Here is a 22,174-nt window from a genome sequence, read left to right as displayed (position 1 = left end):
TGTTTTGTGTTTTGGTCCACCAAACATCTAAGATCTTAAAAAAAAGGCACTTCCGGGATTAAACAGTATAACAATTGTAAAAACATACACAGCAATAAATGCTTTGTCCATAGGTATTTATTTAAAAGTCTTTTGTATGAACAGACATAAAACACTATTCAATACAGTATAGTACATTTAATCTTCAGTAAGGGATGATTTACCTTCTTTACATTTAACACGCTTGCCTTCATGTGTGTTAAATTAATTGTATTTATCTACTTGAAAAAGAGAACAAAGTGTATATCAGACTACAGTGTTTACTATATTTCTTCATAACATTCAGAAAGACAGTTGCTACCTGGCCATCAAGTGTTTTTTGGTGTTTCTTTCCGGCCTCAAAAGAATGATAAAACACTTTGGAGCAAAAATACAAAAGAGCAAGCCATAGCTGGAGGCCAGGATGGCAAAGATCTCCACGGCAACCGTGTACTTCCCTGGCGAGCTGACGTAGGCGGGCACGAAGGCCACCCACACGGCACAGAAGATGAGCATGCTGAAGGTGATCAGTTTGGCCTCGTTGAAGTTGTCGGGCAGTTTCCTGGCGAGGAAGGCCAGCAGGAGGCAGCTGCAGGCCAGCAGGCCGATGTAGCCCAGGACCAGAGAGAAGCCCACCACTGAGGCCATGTCGCACTTAAGGGTGACTTTTAATCCCGGGGTATCAAAATCCGCTTTGGGTTCAGGGGGGCTGAGGGACAGCCAAATTATACAGATGATGATCTGATTGGGAAGAAATGGTGCAAACCCTCAGGTTAATACTTTTTGTTTGCAAATATTTTTAGACTTCAGGATGAACCCGAAAAACTGGATCACCTAGATTCTAGGTGATTCTAGGTTTGCTTGACTTCTTGTGTACATAATGTACACAAGAAGTCAAGCAAACCGCAGGAACAAATTTTCCTGCTATGCACAACGATAATACGTTGCCCTTCAAAATAAACCTCCCTAATATCATTTTCTATAGCCCAATTATTCAATAGTTTTCAGTAGGTTCTCCGAATACTAAAATATTTGAGGTATGTAGGTAGGTATTTAAAAAAAAAATAATTGAAGGAGTCCAAATGTTCAATAATCTTTCTCATCTCATTCGCAAAAAAAACCTTCTTGTGTTTGCTGTAAAAAAGAAAAAAAAGCTAGGTTTTAGGTATAAAAGATGTTCAATAATCTTTCTCATCTCACCTGCAAAAAATGTGCCTGTTTCCCTTTGTTTAACAGTAAATAAAAATCAAACTTATCATTGACGTAAATTAAAAAAGAACCTATGGGCGTTGTTCTGTGTAGATGTTAAAAAACGGAATAAAGATGATTCAGATGCCCAATCTAGGAATTTCGTTCTAATCACTTCAGTGTACATGAGGCTGCAGACGCTTCCTGTTTTGGCTGTCAAATTCACATGTCTATATGTGATACTGCACTGCCCTCTTGTGGCCAAAAGTGGAATTCTTAAATTGACCAAAAAAAAAATATCTGCAAAATAGAGGCGATGGGGGGTTACTGTATTGTATTTCAGGTTTGACAAGTAATTTCCCCCGAAAACCAAACATGTATGTATATAAAACCTGTTGTAACAATTCCATATGTGCAAAACTGACCTGTATGCAGGCGAACACGCAGACACTCCCCCTCTGTTGGGCCGGACCGAACCACTTCATCAAGGCTTCGGCGCCGGGCCTGGCGGAGCGGAAGGCCGCCAGGACCACGATGGTCTTGACTTGCAGGCAGGACACGGAGAGCACAAAACTGATGCCGAAAGCCGCCTGCTGGAAGCGACAAGACCACGCCGAAGGACGGCCGATGAACAGCAGCGAGCACAAGAAGCAAAGTTTCAGAGACAGCAGCAGCAGGAAGCTCAGTTCGGAATTGTTGGCTCGGACCTGAAACAGCAAAAGACGTATTACATCTTTGTTTATAGGTCATAAAAATTGCACAAAATTGAAATATCTATACAAAAAACTGAGCTCACATCCAAATTCTCAAATGATTAATCCATGGTTCAATGCAAAAAATAGATTTTTAGTATTATTTACCAAATAATATTAAATCATATATATATATATATATATATATATATATATATATATATATATATATATATATATATATATATATATATATATATATTTGGGATTAAATAAATAACCCCCCAGTAGTAGTTTTGTGAGTTATTCATCAGTAAGTGAGTTTAAAAAAAACATTTATATTGGGTCAAATAAATACGTAATTTTGGGGTTGTTTAATGTTTGTGAGTTATTCATTGGTAAGTGGGTTAAAAAAAAACATTTAAATTGGGTCAAATAAATACGTAATTTTGGGGTTGTTTATTGCGTTACTTATTTTAACCCTAATACTTGGGTCGAATAAATGACATCATATAATCACAAAAATTGATGAAAATAAATAACTGCAAGATATTTTAGGTGTTGGCACAAAACAGCTATTCTGAAATTCTGTGACATCTTACCACAGGTGTGTGTCTGTAGTAGACAAAAACCACAAAAACCGCGGCCGTCACCATGGTGCCCGAGACGGCTACCGCGGTGAGGGTGATGCCTAAGGTCTCGTTAAAGGCCAGGAAATCCAGCTGGCGGAGGACGCAGACCGTATGTTCCGCATTGGACCAGAACTCAAGCGGACAGCGATCACAATTGGCTGAATCTGAAACATGTCAAGTGAAGGAATCAAGCTTTTTTACCCTCTAGAAACATCAGTGAAATTTCAGACAACCGTTTGGTTTACGAGAAGAAGTGACGGCAAAACCAGTTGCGACTTTAGCTGCTTTAGGCTGCTTTGTTCAAAAGTGATCAGTAGGAACGGCAACTGTGTCAGTTGAGTCGTTTACGTCTATTATATTGCCTTCAAAAACTAATCTGATGGTTCTCACCGGCCTATATGGGCCAGTCAAGTAACGCTAGCCGCTAACTCTGCTAGCATCTAGTGATGCCGCTAGCAGCCGGTAATGCAATGTCAGTGTAATAGTTCTTTTTTAAACATCCCTAATTAACATGATTAGCAACTGATCTCTGAGCTAAGTAATATTGTTGACATCTGTGATGAGTCAAGTCAGCAGTTAAGCCACGATATGCTGCCAGTATCTACTTCAAAATAAAATTGTACCAAGGCATTGATTATTCGGGACGGTGAAGATTATTTTGAAGTTAGCTTTGGCGTGTTGTTTTCATAGCTTGAAAACGGTTATCTTGATTTCTTTCTGAGACTGTACACTAAATAAACGGGAACGTGAGACGGAATAAATGCCTCGAGTCGATTTCTCGTTTCACTCATAGCAATGCTAGCCACTAACGCTGCTAGCATTTAATGCTGCTAGCGCTGCTCGTGGCTAATGTCGGAGCCGCTGCTAATCGCTGGCAACAGGAAACGTATATTACAATGATGGCGTAATAGCCTTTTTTCGAAATTTCTTAGCATAATTAGCAACTGATTTCAAGTTAAGAGTCAAGTCGGCCAGGATCTACTTCAAAATAAAATTGTTCTAAGGCTTCGACGCCCATGCGTTATTTGGAAACTGAAGTTTATTTTGAAGTTGGCCTTTTCGCTTTATTGTCATGCGTCGCATGAACTCTTGTTGCTGCGATTAGCTAGCGCGGAAGGCAGAGGGAAAATACTTCGAGCATTTTTTTTTTATTTTGAAAATCTCGATTTGCCCCCAGTGTAAAGTTTGCCCTCACCAGTTGTGTTGCTTATCTCTCCTTCAGCACACGGGATGCAATCAAAGCAGCACACGGGTTCTCCTTTCCTGGTAGCCAGCCTGCTACCGGGAGAGCAACTTTCGCTGCACACTGAAACGGGTACCTAAAAAGTCCGAATATGTAACATACGCGGAAAACGCAAAGAAATTCTGTTCTTTTGGGCACCTGGCTGGATCCGGAGCGCCACTGCACCGCCGCGTCCTTCATCTGGATCTGGTAGCCGTCTACTCGACCGATCAGAACCAGTTTCAGGGAGCCGTCGGGGGTTTTCTGCCAGTTGACCAGGTCGTATTTGGCGGGGATGTCGCCCCCTTCAAAGTAAAGCCTTTCGCCCTGCGGCGTGATGAAGTCCACTTCATTTAGGCCCTGCAGCAGCTGCAAAGATGACACGTTGATTATCACTTAAGACACAGGTGTCAAACTCAAGGCCCGGGGGCCAGATCCGGCCCTCCACATCATTTTTTTGGGCCCGCGAAATGCTGATTTGACTTCGAGTTTCTGGCTAAAATAGCAAATTTGCAAGTTTTCTTTAACTTTTAAAAATCTGTGGAGAAAATACAAGCATTTTTTTTAATTCACAATCAGTTTTTGCCGGCCTCTGATTTCAAAAATTGGTGCGTGTTTTACAAAAACATTTAAAAAAGATTTGACTTCACAGTCACACCGGCCCTCTGACAGAAACTAGAACTACAATGTGGCCCATTGTAAAAATTAGTTTGACACCCCTGATTTAAGAGGATTATTTTTTTTGTATATACATGTCATATCAGTACATTTGACATCAATGTAATGTATGTCTTGGAAGGTAATTGATTATAGTAAAAATAAGATAAGCCGTGATTGGTCGACAGCAAGTGGCAAAATTAATTATCGTTTGTAAATGAAAAATAAGTCAGTTACAGTATCAAATAAAATACAAAATACGACAAGGCTACAGTTATTTGCGCTCTAATTTCATCATAATTATTAAAGTAAGAGTTTAAGCAGACCAATGCAAAGCAACGTGCGTTTACCTCGGCAGGTTTGACGTTTCTGGGGGCGGAGCATGCGGAGCCGGCGTTACCGGAGGAGGTTTGTGCGCTCGGGCACGCGAGTCGATGGTGGAGGGCGTGAGCCGCGGCGTAAACCGCCAGGTAGACGTTATAGGCCTGCCGCAGCTGCGAGGTGTCCGTGAAGAGATTGTCCACCCCCTCCAGGGACTCGTCCCCTCGGCACGCCGGCAGGGACGCGTCGGCGCCGTTGGGAAGGCCAGGCCTGCATTCGAACTGCATTTCCCAGAATTCCTCCAAGATGTGGTCACCAGGGCGACCGGACGGAGTCAAACTTCTGAGATAATCTTGGAAGCCGGCGATGGGCGAGCTCCGAATGGCCGTGCCCAGGACCCCGCTCGCCACTTGGGAGGTGACGGGGTGTTGGAGGAGGTTCCCGCTGGTGCTCCAGGCCTCGCTGGCAAGAAACTGCCTGTCTGTCACCTGCCCTCATCATACATAGATGAAATGGAGGCATGAAGGAATCCGTTTGGCACATTTTAGCTATAAGTGGCTTCATGTTCCAATTCATTTGCTCTTTGTTTGAAAAAGGAAGCTGCGCTGTTCCCGTCTTTCATTAGATTTGCTGTTACCTGCTGACAAGCCCTGTTAGTTGTCTCACGCAGCCCCTTAAACAACTTCACGTACCCAAAATACATGAAAATCATTCAATTATTTATTCAATGAATTCCATGTATTTAGACAAAAATGTACACAAATTGACAGAAGTAAAACAATAAAAATAAAAAAAAAACAATAGCAGATATCATGGGAGTCACTATAAAACAATTTTGCAATGAGTTGCCACCTCTTCCAATTAATTTGCTCTTAATTTGAAATTAAACATCTACTCTTCCCTTTAGAGCAATAAAAGCATTAAATGGATTAGCTGATACCTGCAGGAACCCTCCTAAAGTGTCATCACATACCCCCAGTGGTACTCGCACCACCCTTTTGAGAGTGAATCCACTACAATAAAAGGAAGACCAAAATATATACCATAAATCATTAAATAAATACTCCAACAAAATTTGAATTAAAAAAAGCAATAAAAGGAGTCAAAAACAATAAAAGAAAAATGAAAAGAATTAGAGGAGTCACTTCAATACCATTTTGCAATGCGTTGCCTCATCTTCCAATTAATTTGCTCTTAATTTGAAAGGAAACATCTAGTCTTCCTGTCTTGGCATTAAAAAAAAGCATTCAATTAGATTTCCTGACACCTGCATAAACCAAGTTAAAATTTCACACACCCCGAGAAGTTCCTTCATGTAATCTCATTTGAGTAGCACCGTTTTAAACCACCGCATCTTACATTGAGTTGGGCCAGTTGCAGAAAGAGCTCCCTGACGTCCGTGTACCACGTGAAGATCAAGACGACCCTGGCGCTTGACGCCTTAATAGCGAGGGCCGCTCTCCTTGCATCATTCACGATATTTTCTCGATTGAGAGTCTCCACAAAGGCCAGGCACACCCCTGATTCCCGGGTCTCCTCTTGGAACACCTACTGGCCCGGAATATGACAACGACAATAATACTTTACTTCCCCGATGAAGCGCGACCAAATCACACTCAATGAGCGCCCCGTTATTCTTCTTCTATTGGTTTGTGAGGTCACCTTGACAGCAACCAGACCGTAGTCGTTGTTTGCGACCACGGCGCCGATCCAGGTCCAATTGAAGTGTAAGGCCAGCCTGGCAATGGCCCGCGCTTGGTAGATGTCACTGGGGATGGTTCGGAAGAAGTTGGGAAACTGACGCCTGTCGCTCAAACACGGGCAGCTCGACTGGTAGCTCATCTAAGAGGGATGGTGTGCGTTCATAGTTAGAGGACCTCTCCATAAATCGATCATACATAAAATACATTTATTGAGCAAAGCAATCTTAGTCGAGCTTTTTCCTTTCCATAATGAATTAATATTGTTTTTGTGGGGGAAAAAAATGGATTTTTTAGTTAATTCTGCCATTTGTACCATATGTTTTTTTATGATTTTTTTTTAAATAATTTCCCAAATTATTATGTATAGCATACTAAACAATAGTTTCTTGAACACAAGAAATTCAAGCTATATAAACAAACAAAAACAAAACAACGAAACAAACGCAAAAAAACTGGCAAAATATGGCAGCTAATAATAAACCTGGAGCATCAGCCTCTTCCTTATTCAAACATTCATTATTTTGTTCTTCTTTTGTTATTATTATAATTTTCCCGATAAAATGCAGTACCACTAAATATTTTTCAAATTTTCTTATTTAAAAAAAGATCGCCACCATACAAAAACAACAAAGGCATTTTATTTTATTCTATTCTATTCTATTCTATTCTATTCTATTCTATTCTATTCTATTCTATTCTGAATAAATTCTCTTATGCACTAAATAAAAATATTGGTGTACTATGTAGTAAAAATTCTAATCCACAAAATTCTATATTATTGTTAACGTCATACCTCACCGACTGTCAATCAAAATACAGCATTATTGTTTTTTTGTTTTTGTTTTTTGTTCATAAAGGTCATTTGTAAAGAAATGAACTTACTAAAGGCACAGAGAGTGGCCCCAGCACTCTGGAGAGGATCATGGCCGTTTTGGATGAGGCACCCCCAATGATCAATGGAACACCTATTAAGTTACAAAAAAAAAGTTCTTAAAGGGACAAAGTGTAAGATTTAGAGCTTTAGACCATTATTCATTACGGACAACAGGAGGTGCTGCATTTACCATTATCCGTAGCAGCCTCTGGGGGGTGCCACCCCCCATGTGATATAATTTTATATTTAAAACGTACTATTGGTTGTTAAGAACGCATTTATTTGCAAGTTTTTGACATTTATAATCATTTCATGTATCCCTTGTTAATGAAAAACGGTCTAAATCTTACACATTGTCCCTTTAAATAAAACATTATTATAGTATTGACGCCGTTGGGTGTTACCTTTCCCACCGCCTTCTTCGGAAGCGTTCGTCGGGTTGCAGGTGGCGCTGTCTCCGCTTACCAGCGCGAGGGCCTCCCGCGTGGCCCACGGATGCAGCGCGCAGCTGTCTCGGATGTGATAACCCAAGCTCACGCCGGGCAACAAGCCGGGACTCCGGTTGATCTCTTCCACGGCAAACGCCATGGCGTAAACGTACTGTAACGGGAGTTGCTCTAAACTGCCAACAAAAAGACAAAATTAGTTGTCGTATTTATTGAAGTTTTAAAATTCGAGATAATTCAAGAATTTTATTGTCGTATGCAATGACACTCTTGTTCCCCGAGAAGACTACGTTCCATAATCGAGCAAATAATAAGGTAGGCAAAAAAAAGAAACAAAAAAAACAGAAATAGAGCAATAAGGGCAGTAATAACGAGCCACTAATAAATGCATAGACTTATCAAAACGAATGCAAAATAATAAATACCCAGAACACTCTTTGTAATCTGGTTCACTAGCAAAGTCGTGCTCTAATGCCGGAGGTTTGTAGTTGAGACTAAAAAGTCCGCCAATAACGACATCCCCGTCCTGAAAAAGCCCCCGGCCTTGGGTCGCCGCCCACCGGGGGCAAGTCAGCGCCTGCGGGGCCGCCGTCGGGCCCGGCCGCCCGCTCACGAGGCCGACCAGGATCACCAGCGGGGCCGGGGAGGGCCACGGACCAGCGGGAAGGAGCCAAGACATGGATAACTGCGGATCACGCCTGTGATATGAAACGATATCAACTACCCACACCTTTGCCTCCTCGGTGGGCGCCTCCTGCTCTCTCTCGTCGCGCTTCTATTTCTAAGTGGCACAAAATGCCCCAGGGCGGAAAACGCCCAAGCAAAGTCCCCCCTTAAGAAAAAAACAGTCATTAAAGGCGGGCAGCTGTTGCTGCTGTTGTTGTTGTTGGCTTTTTAACGCGGGGCCTCCATTAGACATTGGCGGTATCGTTTCCTAACAAAATTAACGTAATTCCCCAAATATAGGACGCACCCTTCATTTTCGGATCAAATTCTGGTGTTTTCTATGCCAGTGGTTCTCAAATGTGGGTATGGGTACCCCTGGGGGTACTTGAAGGAACTCCGGGGGGTACTCAAGATTTTAAATAAAACAAATATAGGAATATAGGAAAATATATCAAAAAATATGTTGAGTAGGTTATTCAGTTTCATCATTTTAAAAACCCAGATTGTCCCCCATACTAGTATGCCACCTCTCGTTACCTGTCGAGGAAATAATTTGTTTGTGAACAAATCTCTACTACGATCCCAAAAGAGGGCACTTTAAATTTAGTTATTTATAATTATATCTTTTTGCGAACAGGTCTGACGCTATTGTATGGTGGTTCTTTTTTGTGGTTAAATATTTATTAATAATTAAATTAATGATTTATCTGGGGAAAAGAGCTCAATTGTAACCCCAAAAGGACGCTTTGTGTTTAATATTTTTCTGTGGACGAATATGCATTAATGTCCAATATTTTTTGTGGTTAAAAATTCACAAGGGTTCACAAGAGTGTGAAGATGCAGATTATGTTATTATTATTATTGATTTTTCTTTTTTTACAATTTACTTTGCGCAATCGTCTCATGTAAAATTCACAAATAAAAGAATCAATCTGTAGTAGCTTCTGTAAATAACTAACATTAATACACAGCAGATTTGGATTCGTTAGTTTACGTAGGATTGTTTAGCGCTGCTCAATTCGAAGCACAATTTGAATGGTACGATACTGCCATCTAGTGGTTATCTCTGTGTGTAGAGTCAAACCAACTGCACGGGTTTATTATATAGATACTGTAGATTACTAGTCTGTCAAAATTATTTTTTTCTGGCCTAACAAAATAAAACTGTAAACCAAATTAACACAGGCGCATGTGTGAGTAATTCTAATTTTTTTTTTCTTCTTTTCTTTGGCATTGTATTTTTCTTCGTCATTTTATTCAACATTGAGCTCTTGTATTGCCTCTGGAAAAGATCTCATTGACCTTGATGGATGGATGCCATCAAGCGAAGGTTAATGGGAAACTGGAAGTCAACACAGAGTAGGAAGCCAGGCAGAGTGTTTATGAAAGTGGTCTGAGAGGTAATTCCGCAGGCCAGATGTTGTGTGCATGCGGGTATTGGCCAAACATTAATAATAATAAGGTGTGGCAGCTTCAGTGGGGACCTGCTTGCACGGGGCAACAGGTGGGCCATTTGTCAGCTCCGTTACAGCCATTTCATGAGCAATTGCAACTCATTGACTTTGATGGGCCTTATTGGAACTTTTTTTTAATGACTTTTGGTGCATTTGTTATAGAAGAAGTTGCAGGCTTTGTGTACACGCACAGACACCCACCCACATTTTATATATATATATATATATATATATATATATTAGTATTTTCAAGCATTATTATTCTAACTAAACTGCAAATTTTTGATTTTCTATGACCCTTGTAATAGCTACTTACTTGATTTTTTTTTAAAGACTCATAGAGCAACACAGTAAACAAAACAACACGGTATTAGTGGAAACCAAATACTTCATTGTTTTTATTGCATCGGTAGGAAAATGCTCACAGTCTCCAGATGAGCAACAATACAAAGAAAGAGATGGTTTAACACTGTTACAATAAAAAGAATACAATTACAACTTTGCTACGCTCTTTTTCCCGGTTTTACCACTGTACACTTATTTGCATTCCATTACGAGTTGTACAAAATAAAAATCACCAGAATCGACAAGAGTTTGTATTCTGTATCAAAGCAATTAAAAAAATAATAGCCTTTAAGTTCCAAATCTTTGTTTGCAGACCATAGACGGCAACAAGTCCAGAAGTTGATGGGTACCCCGTAAGAGCCTTTTTCCTCCCCGGTTCAACTTGTGCAAAATTTGTCGAGCGCTGCAACATCTTTTTGTGTAAACGGGTGCATAGTCATGCTCGACATGTTCACGTGGAAGTAACATGCACAAACATACGGTCAGCGTACAATCAGAACAAAAAAAAAAAAGACTATCCATGAATCCAAAACATTATTTACACGTAAACGGAAATACTTTCATGATGGAAGACTTTCATGATGGCGACCTTCACTTTTTTTATACAGGACAAAAAAAACACGTTCGGCTTCATAATCCAATCTTTTTTTTTTTTTTTGCTTCCGTGTCGCGGTATTGACATCACAGGGACAACGATAACACGTCTTTCTTATTTAGACATTAAGCAGAATATCGACAATACACCGCCAGACTAGAACAACTTTTAACTAGTAGAATCGTTAACATTTCATACATGAATCTCATGCTGTAACGATGCCGTATGTACGGCGTCTTTTTGAGTCTTGAGCTAGGCATACACTGTGCAAAAACGACCTCAGTTTGAAGGTGATGTCCACCATATCAAAGTGACACAAAGAAATCATGCAAAACAACGCAAGATGGAGTGTTACGATCAATTTGTTAGCATTTTGGTTAACAAGCTAACAGTATACCATTATTGGACGGAAAATACAAGTATATTGCTTATCTGTTTTTTTTTTTTTTAAACCAGAGTCAACTGATCACGCAGACGATGGCGTAGGTTTATCCAGTTCGCTATTTTGACAAGGAGATTGCGCAAAACAAAGTATGGAAGCTAACGTAAAAATTTGGAAGAAAATAATGACGAGAAAGCAAAACGAAAGTAAACAACGCCGCAGATGCTGTCCATTTACTATTACAACATTTCAAATGCTTCCCGCCAAAACAACCGTTACAACTTGGGAGTCTTTAGCTAAGCAGCTATGCTAATGGTGGTAGCTAGCGCATGCTAGCATGGGGTGACCAGACATTAAAACCAACATTAAAAAAATGGTACTTGCAAAGTGTGCAGAAAACAAAATACGAATTTAATCGATCGAGACTCTCATGATCGGCGGTTGATACTTTTAATACTTTAGCTAATGCTAAAGGCTATCTTGGATGAGAGTCCAACAGCGCTAAACAAGTCAGGAATGCACCACGTCCTGCTGTGTGAGCGGTCATTGAACACACCTCCGGAGGAAGTAGTTTGAGTATGATGTGATAATGAAAGTAAATTCTTCTTTAATTGGTTTATTGTATGAATTGTTATGGCAACTGTGTGATTGACATACATATTGTCCAAGCAATTTGCTAATGCAACTGGCGAAATCCGTCTAGACTCAAGATAGGCTCAAAATGGGGAGTGTCCTGGTTGAAACGAGACATCTTGTCATCCTAGCTAGCAACGACGGATATTACCAAGCCCTAAAATTCAAAGCACTTTTTTTTTAAAAGATAATAAAAGTATATTGCTTTCCTTGGAGCAGCTAATTGCGCACCTTTGAATATTAGAGGGCCTGAAAAGACTATGCAGCCGGCAGTTAAGCTTTACAGGTTACAAGATTCAGAACTCATTTTCCTTTTAACTCCTCTCACATCGTTTTACCTTAATTACCTTTAAGAAGAGCAAAAAAAAAAGGATCATAGAATCCCGGGTGATGGAAGCCAACACAATGGCCTAAAATCGCAAAATGGGGACTGGAAAGAACCCATTACAGGAAAGAATATTTTAGGGCTCTTTTTTATTCTGCATTAGTAGCACATGTGACAAAATAATAAATGCTATGATAATTGGTTGAGAAATGAGCAAGGTATTTCTTTTGAAACTACATTATCTGCATTGCCTTTGATAATAAACTTGCCCCCACCAATGTGGCGGCCGTGTAGGTGATTCACACGACTGGGCTTCTACAGCACATTGACAAATTTAGCCTTCTATTCCACTTTGTGATCCTCACAATCATAACATGAGTTCCTAGCATCATATTACTGATGATTAAATTATTTTGCTTACCTTTGAGATAAAAGTGTGAATTTTGAGGGTTTCAAATGAGTCACATGGTTTGGGTGTCCGCATTTCCGGCGTACGGTTAAGCCAGGGTAAATTTGTATAGACTTGCTGCTAAATCGAGGCTCATTTCAAGTCTTTCCTTTCAGTATACAGTAAACATTGGTTAAAAAGGAGCGAATTGGATAGTAAAGTCGTGCAATAACCAAGTTCTGGACCTTGGTGCCTGCAGCACACAGTAGAAACAGAGTTGTGGCGAGCGTTTCCAAACTGAGCCCTTTTCTGTCATTGCACTACTGACATCTATGGGACATGAGTGGAACAGTAACAATGCAGGCAGTCCAGGAATAGCGTTTTCACGTAACTGGTTTGCGTCGCCTTTTTCAGTAGCAGGTTATTAACTCGTACAAAGTGAGTTGGAATGTAAACAAAACACTAGTAAAATAATACAGCGTATGTCCAGCTTCATCTTCCATTCTGCACATAAAAAAGAAAATACACCCAATCCTTTATCTTAGCGTCAAAGCTAAAGCCTAAGCAGGAAGTAGACCTCTGGCTCTGACGAGAAGTGGGAGGAGTCCGAACGAGGAAGTGAGTCATCGGTACAGTAGCGATCTGCGTGTTGATCGCCGCTTCCGAAGCGTGACGTTGTACAAGCTCCCTCGGGGAGGCCCCTGTCCTCCAAATGTCCTAAATAACCTGCGATGTAAGAGCCGGTGGAGTGTCTATTCACGGGTGAATTCTGTGAGGCTGGTTTATTCCTCAAAACAACCCCGCCTACGGCAGCGCTGCCGTTGACCATGCCACCCGAACGTGGTTTCAAAGTCTCCTGCTGTCTTTCGCGGGCGCGACTGTTGATGTGGCGCACTCGGCTTTGGCTACGGGAGGATAAACGACGGGTGAGCGGTGGGGGGGAGTCGTCAATATCCCGGGAATCGGAGGGTTCTCTGCTCGGGGATCGCACTTCCCGATCACACTGAGGCGACTGACACGTTTCTCTTTCACTGTCTTCATTCTCGAGACTGACGAGTTTGCGTAACTGTTCTGTCAGCGGGTCACGGGATTGGGACTGGGAAGATCCTCCCCCCGCGGTTCCCATCCTCTTTTGCCTCCTCATGTGCGGAGTGATGAAACTGCGACTAATGATGTGGTATTTACTCTGAAAGTTACATGATATGTCTTCAGACGTCAGGTCTCCCAGAGATTTGGACTTGCACGGAGTGTTGACCGTGGAATCGACGGCAATCGACTGGGGATCAGTCGATAAAGACCGCAGGGTTGAAACCTTTGGGGATTTCATTTCGGATTGTACCTGGGCCACAGATATCTTTTTGTTCCAAGAAGGTTTTGGGGTGGACGTTTGGATTTGACTTTGACAGCTTGGTTGTGAGACTGATTGCGCTGGTCCAGAAGCAGATGAGGCTGTAATGTCGTCATATACCGTATCAAAATCAGAAGGCGGTGAGTAAAGGCCTCTCCCGCTATCATTCGCTGATATCGCAGAGTGAACATGGGGACTTTCCAACGAAGAGAATCCATTTTGCAAGCCTCTTTCTTGCTCCATGACTCGATATCCTTGTCTCTCCTTGTGAAAATTTTGGGGGATCTGGCTGCCTTGCTCTTCCCGATGAAAACCATTTGGGATCAGGCCGTTGTTGTAACCTCGCTGTGGTACGAAGTCTTGATTATAATTAAGGGGATTGCTTTGAAGACTCGGGTAACCGTTGTGGCTTAGTGGTCTTGGTTTGTAAAGTTTAGAGTCAATGGGTCTGTGCATTGGAGAAGATTGAACACTGGATTTTGGATTCGGTTCGTGATACAAAGGTTTACTATACGGTGAGGGACACTGAGCTGAAAATGAGTACTGCTGAGACTCACGATATGGCAAACGATGCCTTTGTTGGGAGTATTTTGGGGTAGACTCATTTTGGTAAATGGCACTGTGTTTCGATGGACTACTGAAGTCTTCCCATGCTTGTTTTGGCGAGGTCAACCTCACCTCTGTTGGATCCTCATCAACATTCACCTCCACCTCTGCAAAAGCAATGCCGACACGGTCATGGGACAACTGGAAAGATTTTTTCACGGGTGAAAGTGTGTATCGCTGAGTAGAACATCTCTGTTGTTCTGTGATAGGTGCTGGTGGATCAAACACTTCTTCGTACACGCTCTCTTCTACCTCCTCTGGATCTCCATTCCTCCCACTATTTGTGGTATCATCCAAACACCTATTGAGTTGACTCCCTAAACCACGAAACACCTTTACTGGAGATGAAACCAGTGTATTTGCCTGAACGTGGACTGGCAGATTTTTATGATTGGGTGGTGACAGCATCTCCTCATCTAGAATGGTGTAGACCTCTTCAAGATCAGCAGTTTCAGGACTTGAGAAGAGAGCGGGGCCTGATGGGTCTGCTTGGTGAATGGTGCACGGTGAAAGGGTTGTTCTTGGAGTGGCGATTTCCAGAGCTTTTTGGGTGTCTGACATCATTAGAGCAGACCTGACATCTTGAAGCTCTCTCGGAGGAGAAAGGGCACGATTATGAGAGGAGCTGAACTCATTTTGGTTCGAAGAGCTTTCAAATTGACCAATCAGAGCTGATATGGAGCCTTGCGTGTCTTGCTCGTTTCCTAAGGACATAGCGTCAATGAGTCTGGAGATGGTGCTGTCATGCGGTGAGCTGGGACTCTTCAGGTCATGGTCCACATTGACAGGAAAACGAGGGGCCGAGGAAGATGATGAGGACACGGAAGGTGCGAGTGTAAACGTTGTGCTCGTCGACGAAGTTTCCGGTTTATCTGATGGACACTGTTTCTTGGTAGAACGAGCTGAGGGGATATTTGATTGGTTGACTCGATTGTTACATGCTTGGTAATTGACATAGTCATCCTCATTTCTGATGTTATCATCGCCAACAACCAGGTAAGAAGCTTCCTGTGGTTTAGTAACATCTTTTTTCCAGTTGGTGTTCATCTTAGAGGGGGATTGGATGCTTTCTCGAATTGAAGAGGGTGATTTCCTAAGAAGATCCACAGAGGAAGACCTGGTTCTCTCAAAGGGGTAAGTTCCTGCCGACACAGATTGTTGGACATTAGCAAATATAAATAGCAACTGAGTCTGTAAAATAGAAGACATCAAGCCATCCAACAATAGCAATGACCACAATTAACCAGCCAATACAACGGAAACCACAGACAAATGGATCACCAAATACGACTGTGAGGGAGAAGCTGGAGAATGAGGCTTTGGAGTCCATATTTCTAAACATCATATCAAGAAAATATCAGGGATGATCGGATGGGACTGATAAAATGGGATCAAATGGCACAGCGATATAGTCCTCATATCACTTTCAGCTGCCCCTTTTCCGTTGCAAAGAACCTCCTCGGCCTGGCTTATCTTATTTCGGCTCGGTTGGTTTGTTTTGCACTTCCAAACGCATTTCGAAGGCATCAGCTTGAATGAGATGCACGGCTGAACAACAACAATGGAGGATAGCGGCGCCTCCTGTGGCTGTTGACCACAGTGGGGACACGTATTATCCAAGAAGAGACTGGACAAACAGAAAACGAGCCAGAGCACCCAAGGGGATACTTTGGAATCAAATTCTACAGTTGAAACTTAAATTAGGATGCTAATGCTAGCTCGTGGCTTGGGTTGTGATTCAGCACCCTGTCTTTACACATAGAACTAGTACCAGGTTGTGGTTGAGCCAAGTAGGTACTCCGCAGTGGAAAAGGGGGGAAAATACAATACACTTGGGAGGAAGCAATACGGGCATGTTGTTCGAATGATGCAACCTTCAGACAAAATTCACGGAACTCTGATTTACCTGCAGCAACATCCTAGTCACTTCTCTACTATCAAGAAGCACAACAAATGAAGACGGGACAGAAAAGGCAATGTTAAGGCATCATGGAGAGCAGGCTGCAATCTGTCAGTTCACATGGTTTACAAGCACGTTAGGCCTGAAACTTGTTTATAGCAGAACAAGGAAGCAAAGCGGCTGGATTAGAGATATGTTAAAAAAAAAAAAATTAAGAATGCTGTGTTAAGATGTTTCATGCAGTTTAGAGTACGGTAGAAGCTCTAAAGTTAAGAAGCTGTTTGGTTTTGCTATTATGGCAGATGTAAATATTGTTATACAGTGATAAAAATGTGGCTTCAGTTAATTATATTCCATACCAGATACAGTTATAACTGTTTACCTTATGGGTACCAAGTGCTGGCCGCAATTTTAGTTTCAACAATCGGGAGGAAAAGTGCCATTTTGTTTTATTAATGACCACATAATTAGAATATAATACCATTAAAATCCTGTCCATCGCAGACTTGCTCGAGCTTTGTTACGGCTCGCGACATTAGCGTCTTTGTTGCTATCGCTAGCTGTGACTGCGGTCGCAGATGGGTGCTTTGCATTGATGTAAGCAATTGTTGCAAAAAATGCATATCGCTCTAACTATTTCAAGATAAAAGTTGCTTTCTGGGTTGGTTTTTTTTCAGTTTATCTATCACAGGAATGACAACGCTCACATGCTCTTCCATTTTCATGTCTTCATCACGTTATGCCAAACAATGACAGCCAATCGGTGTCGCAATTAATTGATCGCAATTAAATGTTAATCTGAAACCCATTCTAATAAACACAACAAATATGAATTGCAAAGGTCTTTTTTTATTTTTTTCAAAATAAAGGCTGTGCAAAATGTTCAAATGAACAAAAATGCAAATTTCAAGATGTGCATTAGTCGTTTAAGACTGTATTTAGTAACAGTAAACATGTCTTATAAACCATCCATCCAGCAATCTGCCGCTTGCTCAGAAATCAACACAAAGTTTTAAGACATTTTTCTTCAGGTTAAAATGCTTAAGATATTGGTGTAAAATGTTCCAGATCAGTGAACAATTATTATCATTCATTCATTTATTTTTGGTTTCAGCATCAAACTGATGATATATATATATATATATATATATATATATATATATATATATATATATATATATATAATTTTTTTTGTTGTATTTCAGGCACTTTAATGCACTTCAAGCATTTTTTTCAGATTCAGAATAAGCGGTAAACTGTATAGACCCCAATAAAAGGTTAACATTTGCTGAAAGACGATTTCAATGGCTTTTTTCTTTTGTTAATGTTTAAAAAAAAAAGACCACAATATTCGGTATACTTTTTCATGAATAAGATCACTGCTGATCTAAAATATGAAAAAAAGATACCCACCAATTATGGCATTTGCACCCACGTCATGCTCCTTGTCCCCAGAGCAAAGAGTTAGCTGTCCCTGCAGAAGCCTGTCTAAAGGCATGGAGATGGGTCTGTGAGTGAGAGGGGGCCGGGCCTGGGGTCTCTTCTCCAGCCCTGGCTCCTTCCCGGGCACGTCCTCCCCCAGGGCCTCCACGTTCTTGTGCTCCGACATGGACGCCGCCGATTCGGATAGGGACATCTTGGTTTTCTTGCGGCCCTTGGCCGGGGCGCTGGCCGTGCGGCGCAGGAGGTGGTCGCTGATGGAGCGCTTCCGAAGACCCGCCGAGGTCGTATCCACGGAGGACTTGGAAGAGCGGTTGAACAGACCGCGGATGCCCCGAAGCTGATTTCCCTGAAAAGTACACCAAGTGATATCCGATTAAATTGCTTTCTAATATAGTCTTCACAGGACTCCATAGATATTGCCTTTATTGTATGATACGCTTGTATCTTTGGATACCACAGACACTGGTTAAGGTGTACTAGGCTGAAAAAAATATCTCGCGTTCATTATGGTAACATCGCAAAATTCCATCAAAAAATGTGGCAGTAAGTAACAAATCATATAACAACAACAATGGCTTCATCCTTTCTCATTTGAAATGTGAAAATTGTGTTCTCCTCCATTGCAATGGTGTTATTTGTTTTGTCAATAATAATGTCCAGCCCTCTAAAAAGATACAACACTCTGATGTGGCAATTTTGCTGTGTCTCTGTGTGAAAGAGGTTTACGATGGCTGATTAGTGTCAAACACAAAGTGCTTTTTTTTTTCTTATTCTTCATGCATTTTCCTACAATTCATGCAGCACCACACAGAGCTATCACAAAAGGCACCCAGATACCTTGCTGGATCCTAGAAAGTGCATTATGGTAAAGCTGGGATTCAGGACTAGAGGACTCCACTAGAAAGACAAAAGGATTGGCAGAGTGGTTGGAGAAATGCGCATTTCCTCAGGCCCTCTTCCAAAACACATCCGCGGTGGCGTCGGACGAGGTCGGCGGGATACTCACTTTGCCGTAGACGTCGTGCACTGACACATGCACAAAGATGGACGCCTCGGTCAGGCCCTCTAGGTAGACGTGTCTGTAACCTGGGGAGAGATTTTTTTTTAACCCTTGTGCACTCACTGCAAACTATACACACTGCATTTTTCTCCCTAATTTAATTTAAGTTATGATTGTTTTCCAACCACTCAAATTGTTGAATGGCATCGTTTATATCCATACATATGTAGGTTAAATTTATTAACACCCACAAATAAATTGAAAAATTATATCGTGTGGCGTGATTATGACACTCTAAGACAAAGCTATTAAATGGTCTCTACCGCCACCTACTGTCCTGAGGTGAAACACAAGTCAACACAGAATTTTTTGTCCGCTTACATAGTTTGACCGTCGCTTAACGGAATGTTACAAAAATGGCAGGAAAATCAATGTCATAAATCCTATTGAAATACATCTCAAAAATTATAATTATAATGGTTTTATATGGTCCAAAATTTGGACAATAATTATTTTTGGACACGAAATCTTGTAGGTCCAGCTGCTATCACATAGAAATGTCAAAATTGTTGCATTTTGATATTTTACATGTTTTAGTCATCTGCTGGAAATTTCAGAGGTTTTTTTTCCTCCATTGATTCTTTTATGATATCATAAAAAATAAATAAATAAATAAAAGGAATTTTTAACATAATGCCACAAGGGTTAAAAGCGAGAGTCAGAGTGACACAAAAACGCGGCTTGCAGCAGCGACGCTGTCAAGATGGAGGATACGTTCGGTCAAAAGTGACAACGTGCCATGTCGGGTCTGTCTAATTGTGTTCTATATTAATGTCGTGATGAGCCCGGCGGCGGCGAGCAAATGTGCACACCAACCGGGCATGAGGCTGCTGAAGGCAACCGTCCGCTGGCCGATGAAGTCTCGTCCGATGGGGTCGTGATCCCACACCAGGAAGCGCACTAGGGCCACCTCGGCCATGTGCAGCGTGAAGGACAGCGTCTCCTCCCACACTGGGTTGAAACCTCAGGAATAGCACATAATTAGCTTCAGAAATCTTTTCAAAGCATCTTTTATATTAGCCCTTCGCAAAAAAAAAAAGAAAAAAAAAACAGGGAGCGTGTAGGGAAACGTCTTTGCTGTTGCGCTGTGGGGTGTAATTGCACATCTAAGGCACCAGGTGGTGCTGTGGCGCTCTCATTGTCAAAGTGTGCAGGGGTTGGAAAACATTTTTTTCTAAATCACAGTGAAGATTAATGTACAAAATGTTCTATACCTTTTTCTTTAGGTTAAAATTTCAGGTTCATTCTCAGGTTAATTTTTGGGATCAATTTACATTATTATTGATTCACTTTTTCAGCATCAAATGGTTTAGTTCAGGGGTGTCAAACTCATTTTTATGATGGGCCACATTGTAGTTCTAGTTTCTGTCAGAGGACCGGAGGACTGTGAAGTCACATCTTTTTTAAATGCTTTTGTAAAACACGCACAAAATTTTGAAATCAGAGGCCAGCAAAAACTGATTGTGAATTAAAAAATGCTTGTATTTTCTCCACAGATTTTTAAAAGTTAAAGACAACTTGCAAATTTGCTATTTTAGCCAGAAACTTGAAGTCAAATCAGCATTTCGCAGGCCACAAAAAATGATGTGGAGGGCCGGATCTGGCCCCCGGGCCTTGAGTTTGACACCTGTGGTTTAGTTGGTCAAAAATCGGAAGGTCCCCAACCGGTTTGGGGGAGTTGCGCAAACCTGCTCAACAAAGGCGGATGGATTTTTGCTTTAGAAAGATGCCTTTCTAAAAAGGTAGGAGAAAAAGAAGCTTTTTCTGCTTTGCATTTATGTAGTGGGCTAAACTCAACCTTTCTGATGTTGAGAAAACTCACTTAACTCTTTCAGTGACATGGACGAGATTTTTAAAAAGAAAACAACAATAATAAGTAATGACATTTTCATCAAATATGTTTTGTTTTTGTTTTTTTAATGAAGGGTAACTGGGACCCCTGACTAGGGTTTACCTAATAAAAGCCATTTATGCACAGTTGTAATAACTATGACCACTGGTTTCTACACTTACAACACAGATATTACCTCCATGCAATTCAAAGTAAGGAATGGAAATCAATCATACAACACACATATTTACATAGACACAGGACACAATATTCTATCGGCTTTGAAAGATCAGTGAAAATGCTAAATATTTAACCGTCTGGAGGTTTTCTTTCCCGATAACGCTTGGCACTAAAAGAGTTCAAAAGAATGCATATCACTCTACATTTAACAAAGGTATTTTTATTCAAAAGTAAAACTGTCATTCATCAGACTAATAAATCTCACATGCTCTTCCATTTTCCCGTCTTCCCGCTTCTGAACCTGCCAACACTGTATACAAATCAATACTGCGATTGTAGAATAAGAATAAAGCAGAATAACACACCCATTTTTATTCATCTCAGGGGGTTGGCAATTTCCTGTACTCCCATCTGGTGTTGACTGAAACGGAATCTAGTGCCAATGTTTAGCAGCGGGAATTAGCATTATCCGCCAGCAGCGCTCAAGGATGACGACAAACCCGGGGTGGAATTATACGCGGGTGCGTATTATTCACGGGATTTACGGTAATTGCTTTTTAACGGGTCAGCACAGTGCACGAGTGTTTGTTGAGGTTCTTGGGCTCCCAGTGCTCGCTAACCTTTTTCTAAGTATACAGGTTTTTTCCTGTACCCGGTTGACTGTGCTAATCTGGATGGATTTGATGAGGGGATGACACCATCAGCGCCCCCCTGTTCTGCTTCCTTTCAGCCTTTAATTAGTTCATCTGACTTTTTGATCCCACCAGCACTGCGCAGAGACTCAACTGTCCGCCTGGATAGGATGTTTTTGTTTTTTTTTCCTTCTTCTTACCATTGTCATCAACAACGCGTGTTTGCTCCTTGCAGCAGTCAATAGGCAGACCGATAATCTCCACTTCCACAAATGGATCAATGATCTAAAACAAACAAAAACAAAAAAAGACTACATGTGATGTTTCACAGCAACTAATTACCTCTGATTAGTGACTTTTCTTGTACTAATTGAAAAACTGACGGATTAATCAATGTTTATGTATGTGTATGTAAGTGAGTATATATATATATATATATATATATATATATATATATATATATATATATATATATATATATATATATATATGTGTGTGTGTGTATAATATAAACACACACATATGCACACACATTTTTTCAGAGTCTTATCAAGACTTCAAGACTTTGAGCATGACTAATGTATTAATATATTTTTTAAAAAATGTAAATACCTCTCCGCGGTCTCCCAGCAT

At 41.1% G+C, this 22,174-nt stretch overlaps 2 protein-coding genes across 2 annotated transcripts in view; both read right to left on the bottom strand.

The window, feature by feature from the left end:
- Positions 1 to 183: 183 nt before the first annotated feature.
- LOC148415510 (extracellular calcium-sensing receptor-like) lies at positions 184 to 8,432 on the bottom strand. Its single transcript, XM_088427774.1, has 11 exons — positions 8,179 to 8,432; positions 7,712 to 7,929; positions 7,325 to 7,398; positions 6,393 to 6,572; positions 6,090 to 6,278; positions 4,760 to 5,218; positions 3,912 to 4,121; positions 3,726 to 3,849; positions 2,501 to 2,694; positions 1,632 to 1,913; positions 184 to 759 (listed from the first exon to the last, which is right to left on the bottom strand). The coding sequence occupies exons 1-11, from the start codon at positions 8,430 to 8,432 to the stop codon at positions 337 to 339; spliced, it is 2,607 nt and encodes an 868-aa protein (XP_088283900.1). The 3' UTR covers positions 184 to 336.
- A 1,811-nt stretch (positions 8,433 to 10,243) lies between these two features.
- plch1 (phospholipase C, eta 1) overlaps positions 10,244 to 22,174 on the bottom strand; it is a 64,933-nt gene continuing 53,002 nt past the window's right edge. The window contains exons 18-24 of the mRNA XM_088427648.1: positions 22,154 to 22,174; positions 21,742 to 21,826; positions 19,715 to 19,861; positions 18,845 to 18,924; positions 18,676 to 18,735; positions 17,809 to 18,184; positions 10,244 to 15,637 (exon numbers count right to left, since the gene is read on the bottom strand). The exon at positions 22,154 to 22,174 is cut by the window's right edge and continues 104 nt beyond it. Of these exons, the coding sequence (XP_088283774.1) occupies positions 13,095 to 15,637; positions 17,809 to 18,184; positions 18,676 to 18,735; positions 18,845 to 18,924; positions 19,715 to 19,861; positions 21,742 to 21,826; positions 22,154 to 22,174 (3,312 nt within the window). The 3' untranslated portion in view covers positions 10,244 to 13,094. The remainder of the gene's footprint in view (positions 15,638 to 17,808; positions 18,185 to 18,675; positions 18,736 to 18,844; positions 18,925 to 19,714; positions 19,862 to 21,741; positions 21,827 to 22,153) is intronic.

This window comes from Hippichthys cyanospilos, chromosome 11 (genome assembly GCF_059441005.1).
Source record: "Hippichthys cyanospilos isolate Australia breed blue-spotted pipefish chromosome 11, RoL_Hcya_1.0, whole genome shotgun sequence".
Lineage (NCBI taxonomy): Eukaryota > Metazoa > Chordata > Actinopteri > Syngnathiformes > Syngnathidae > Hippichthys > Hippichthys cyanospilos.
This window is presented reverse-complemented; position numbering and strand designations above follow the sequence as displayed.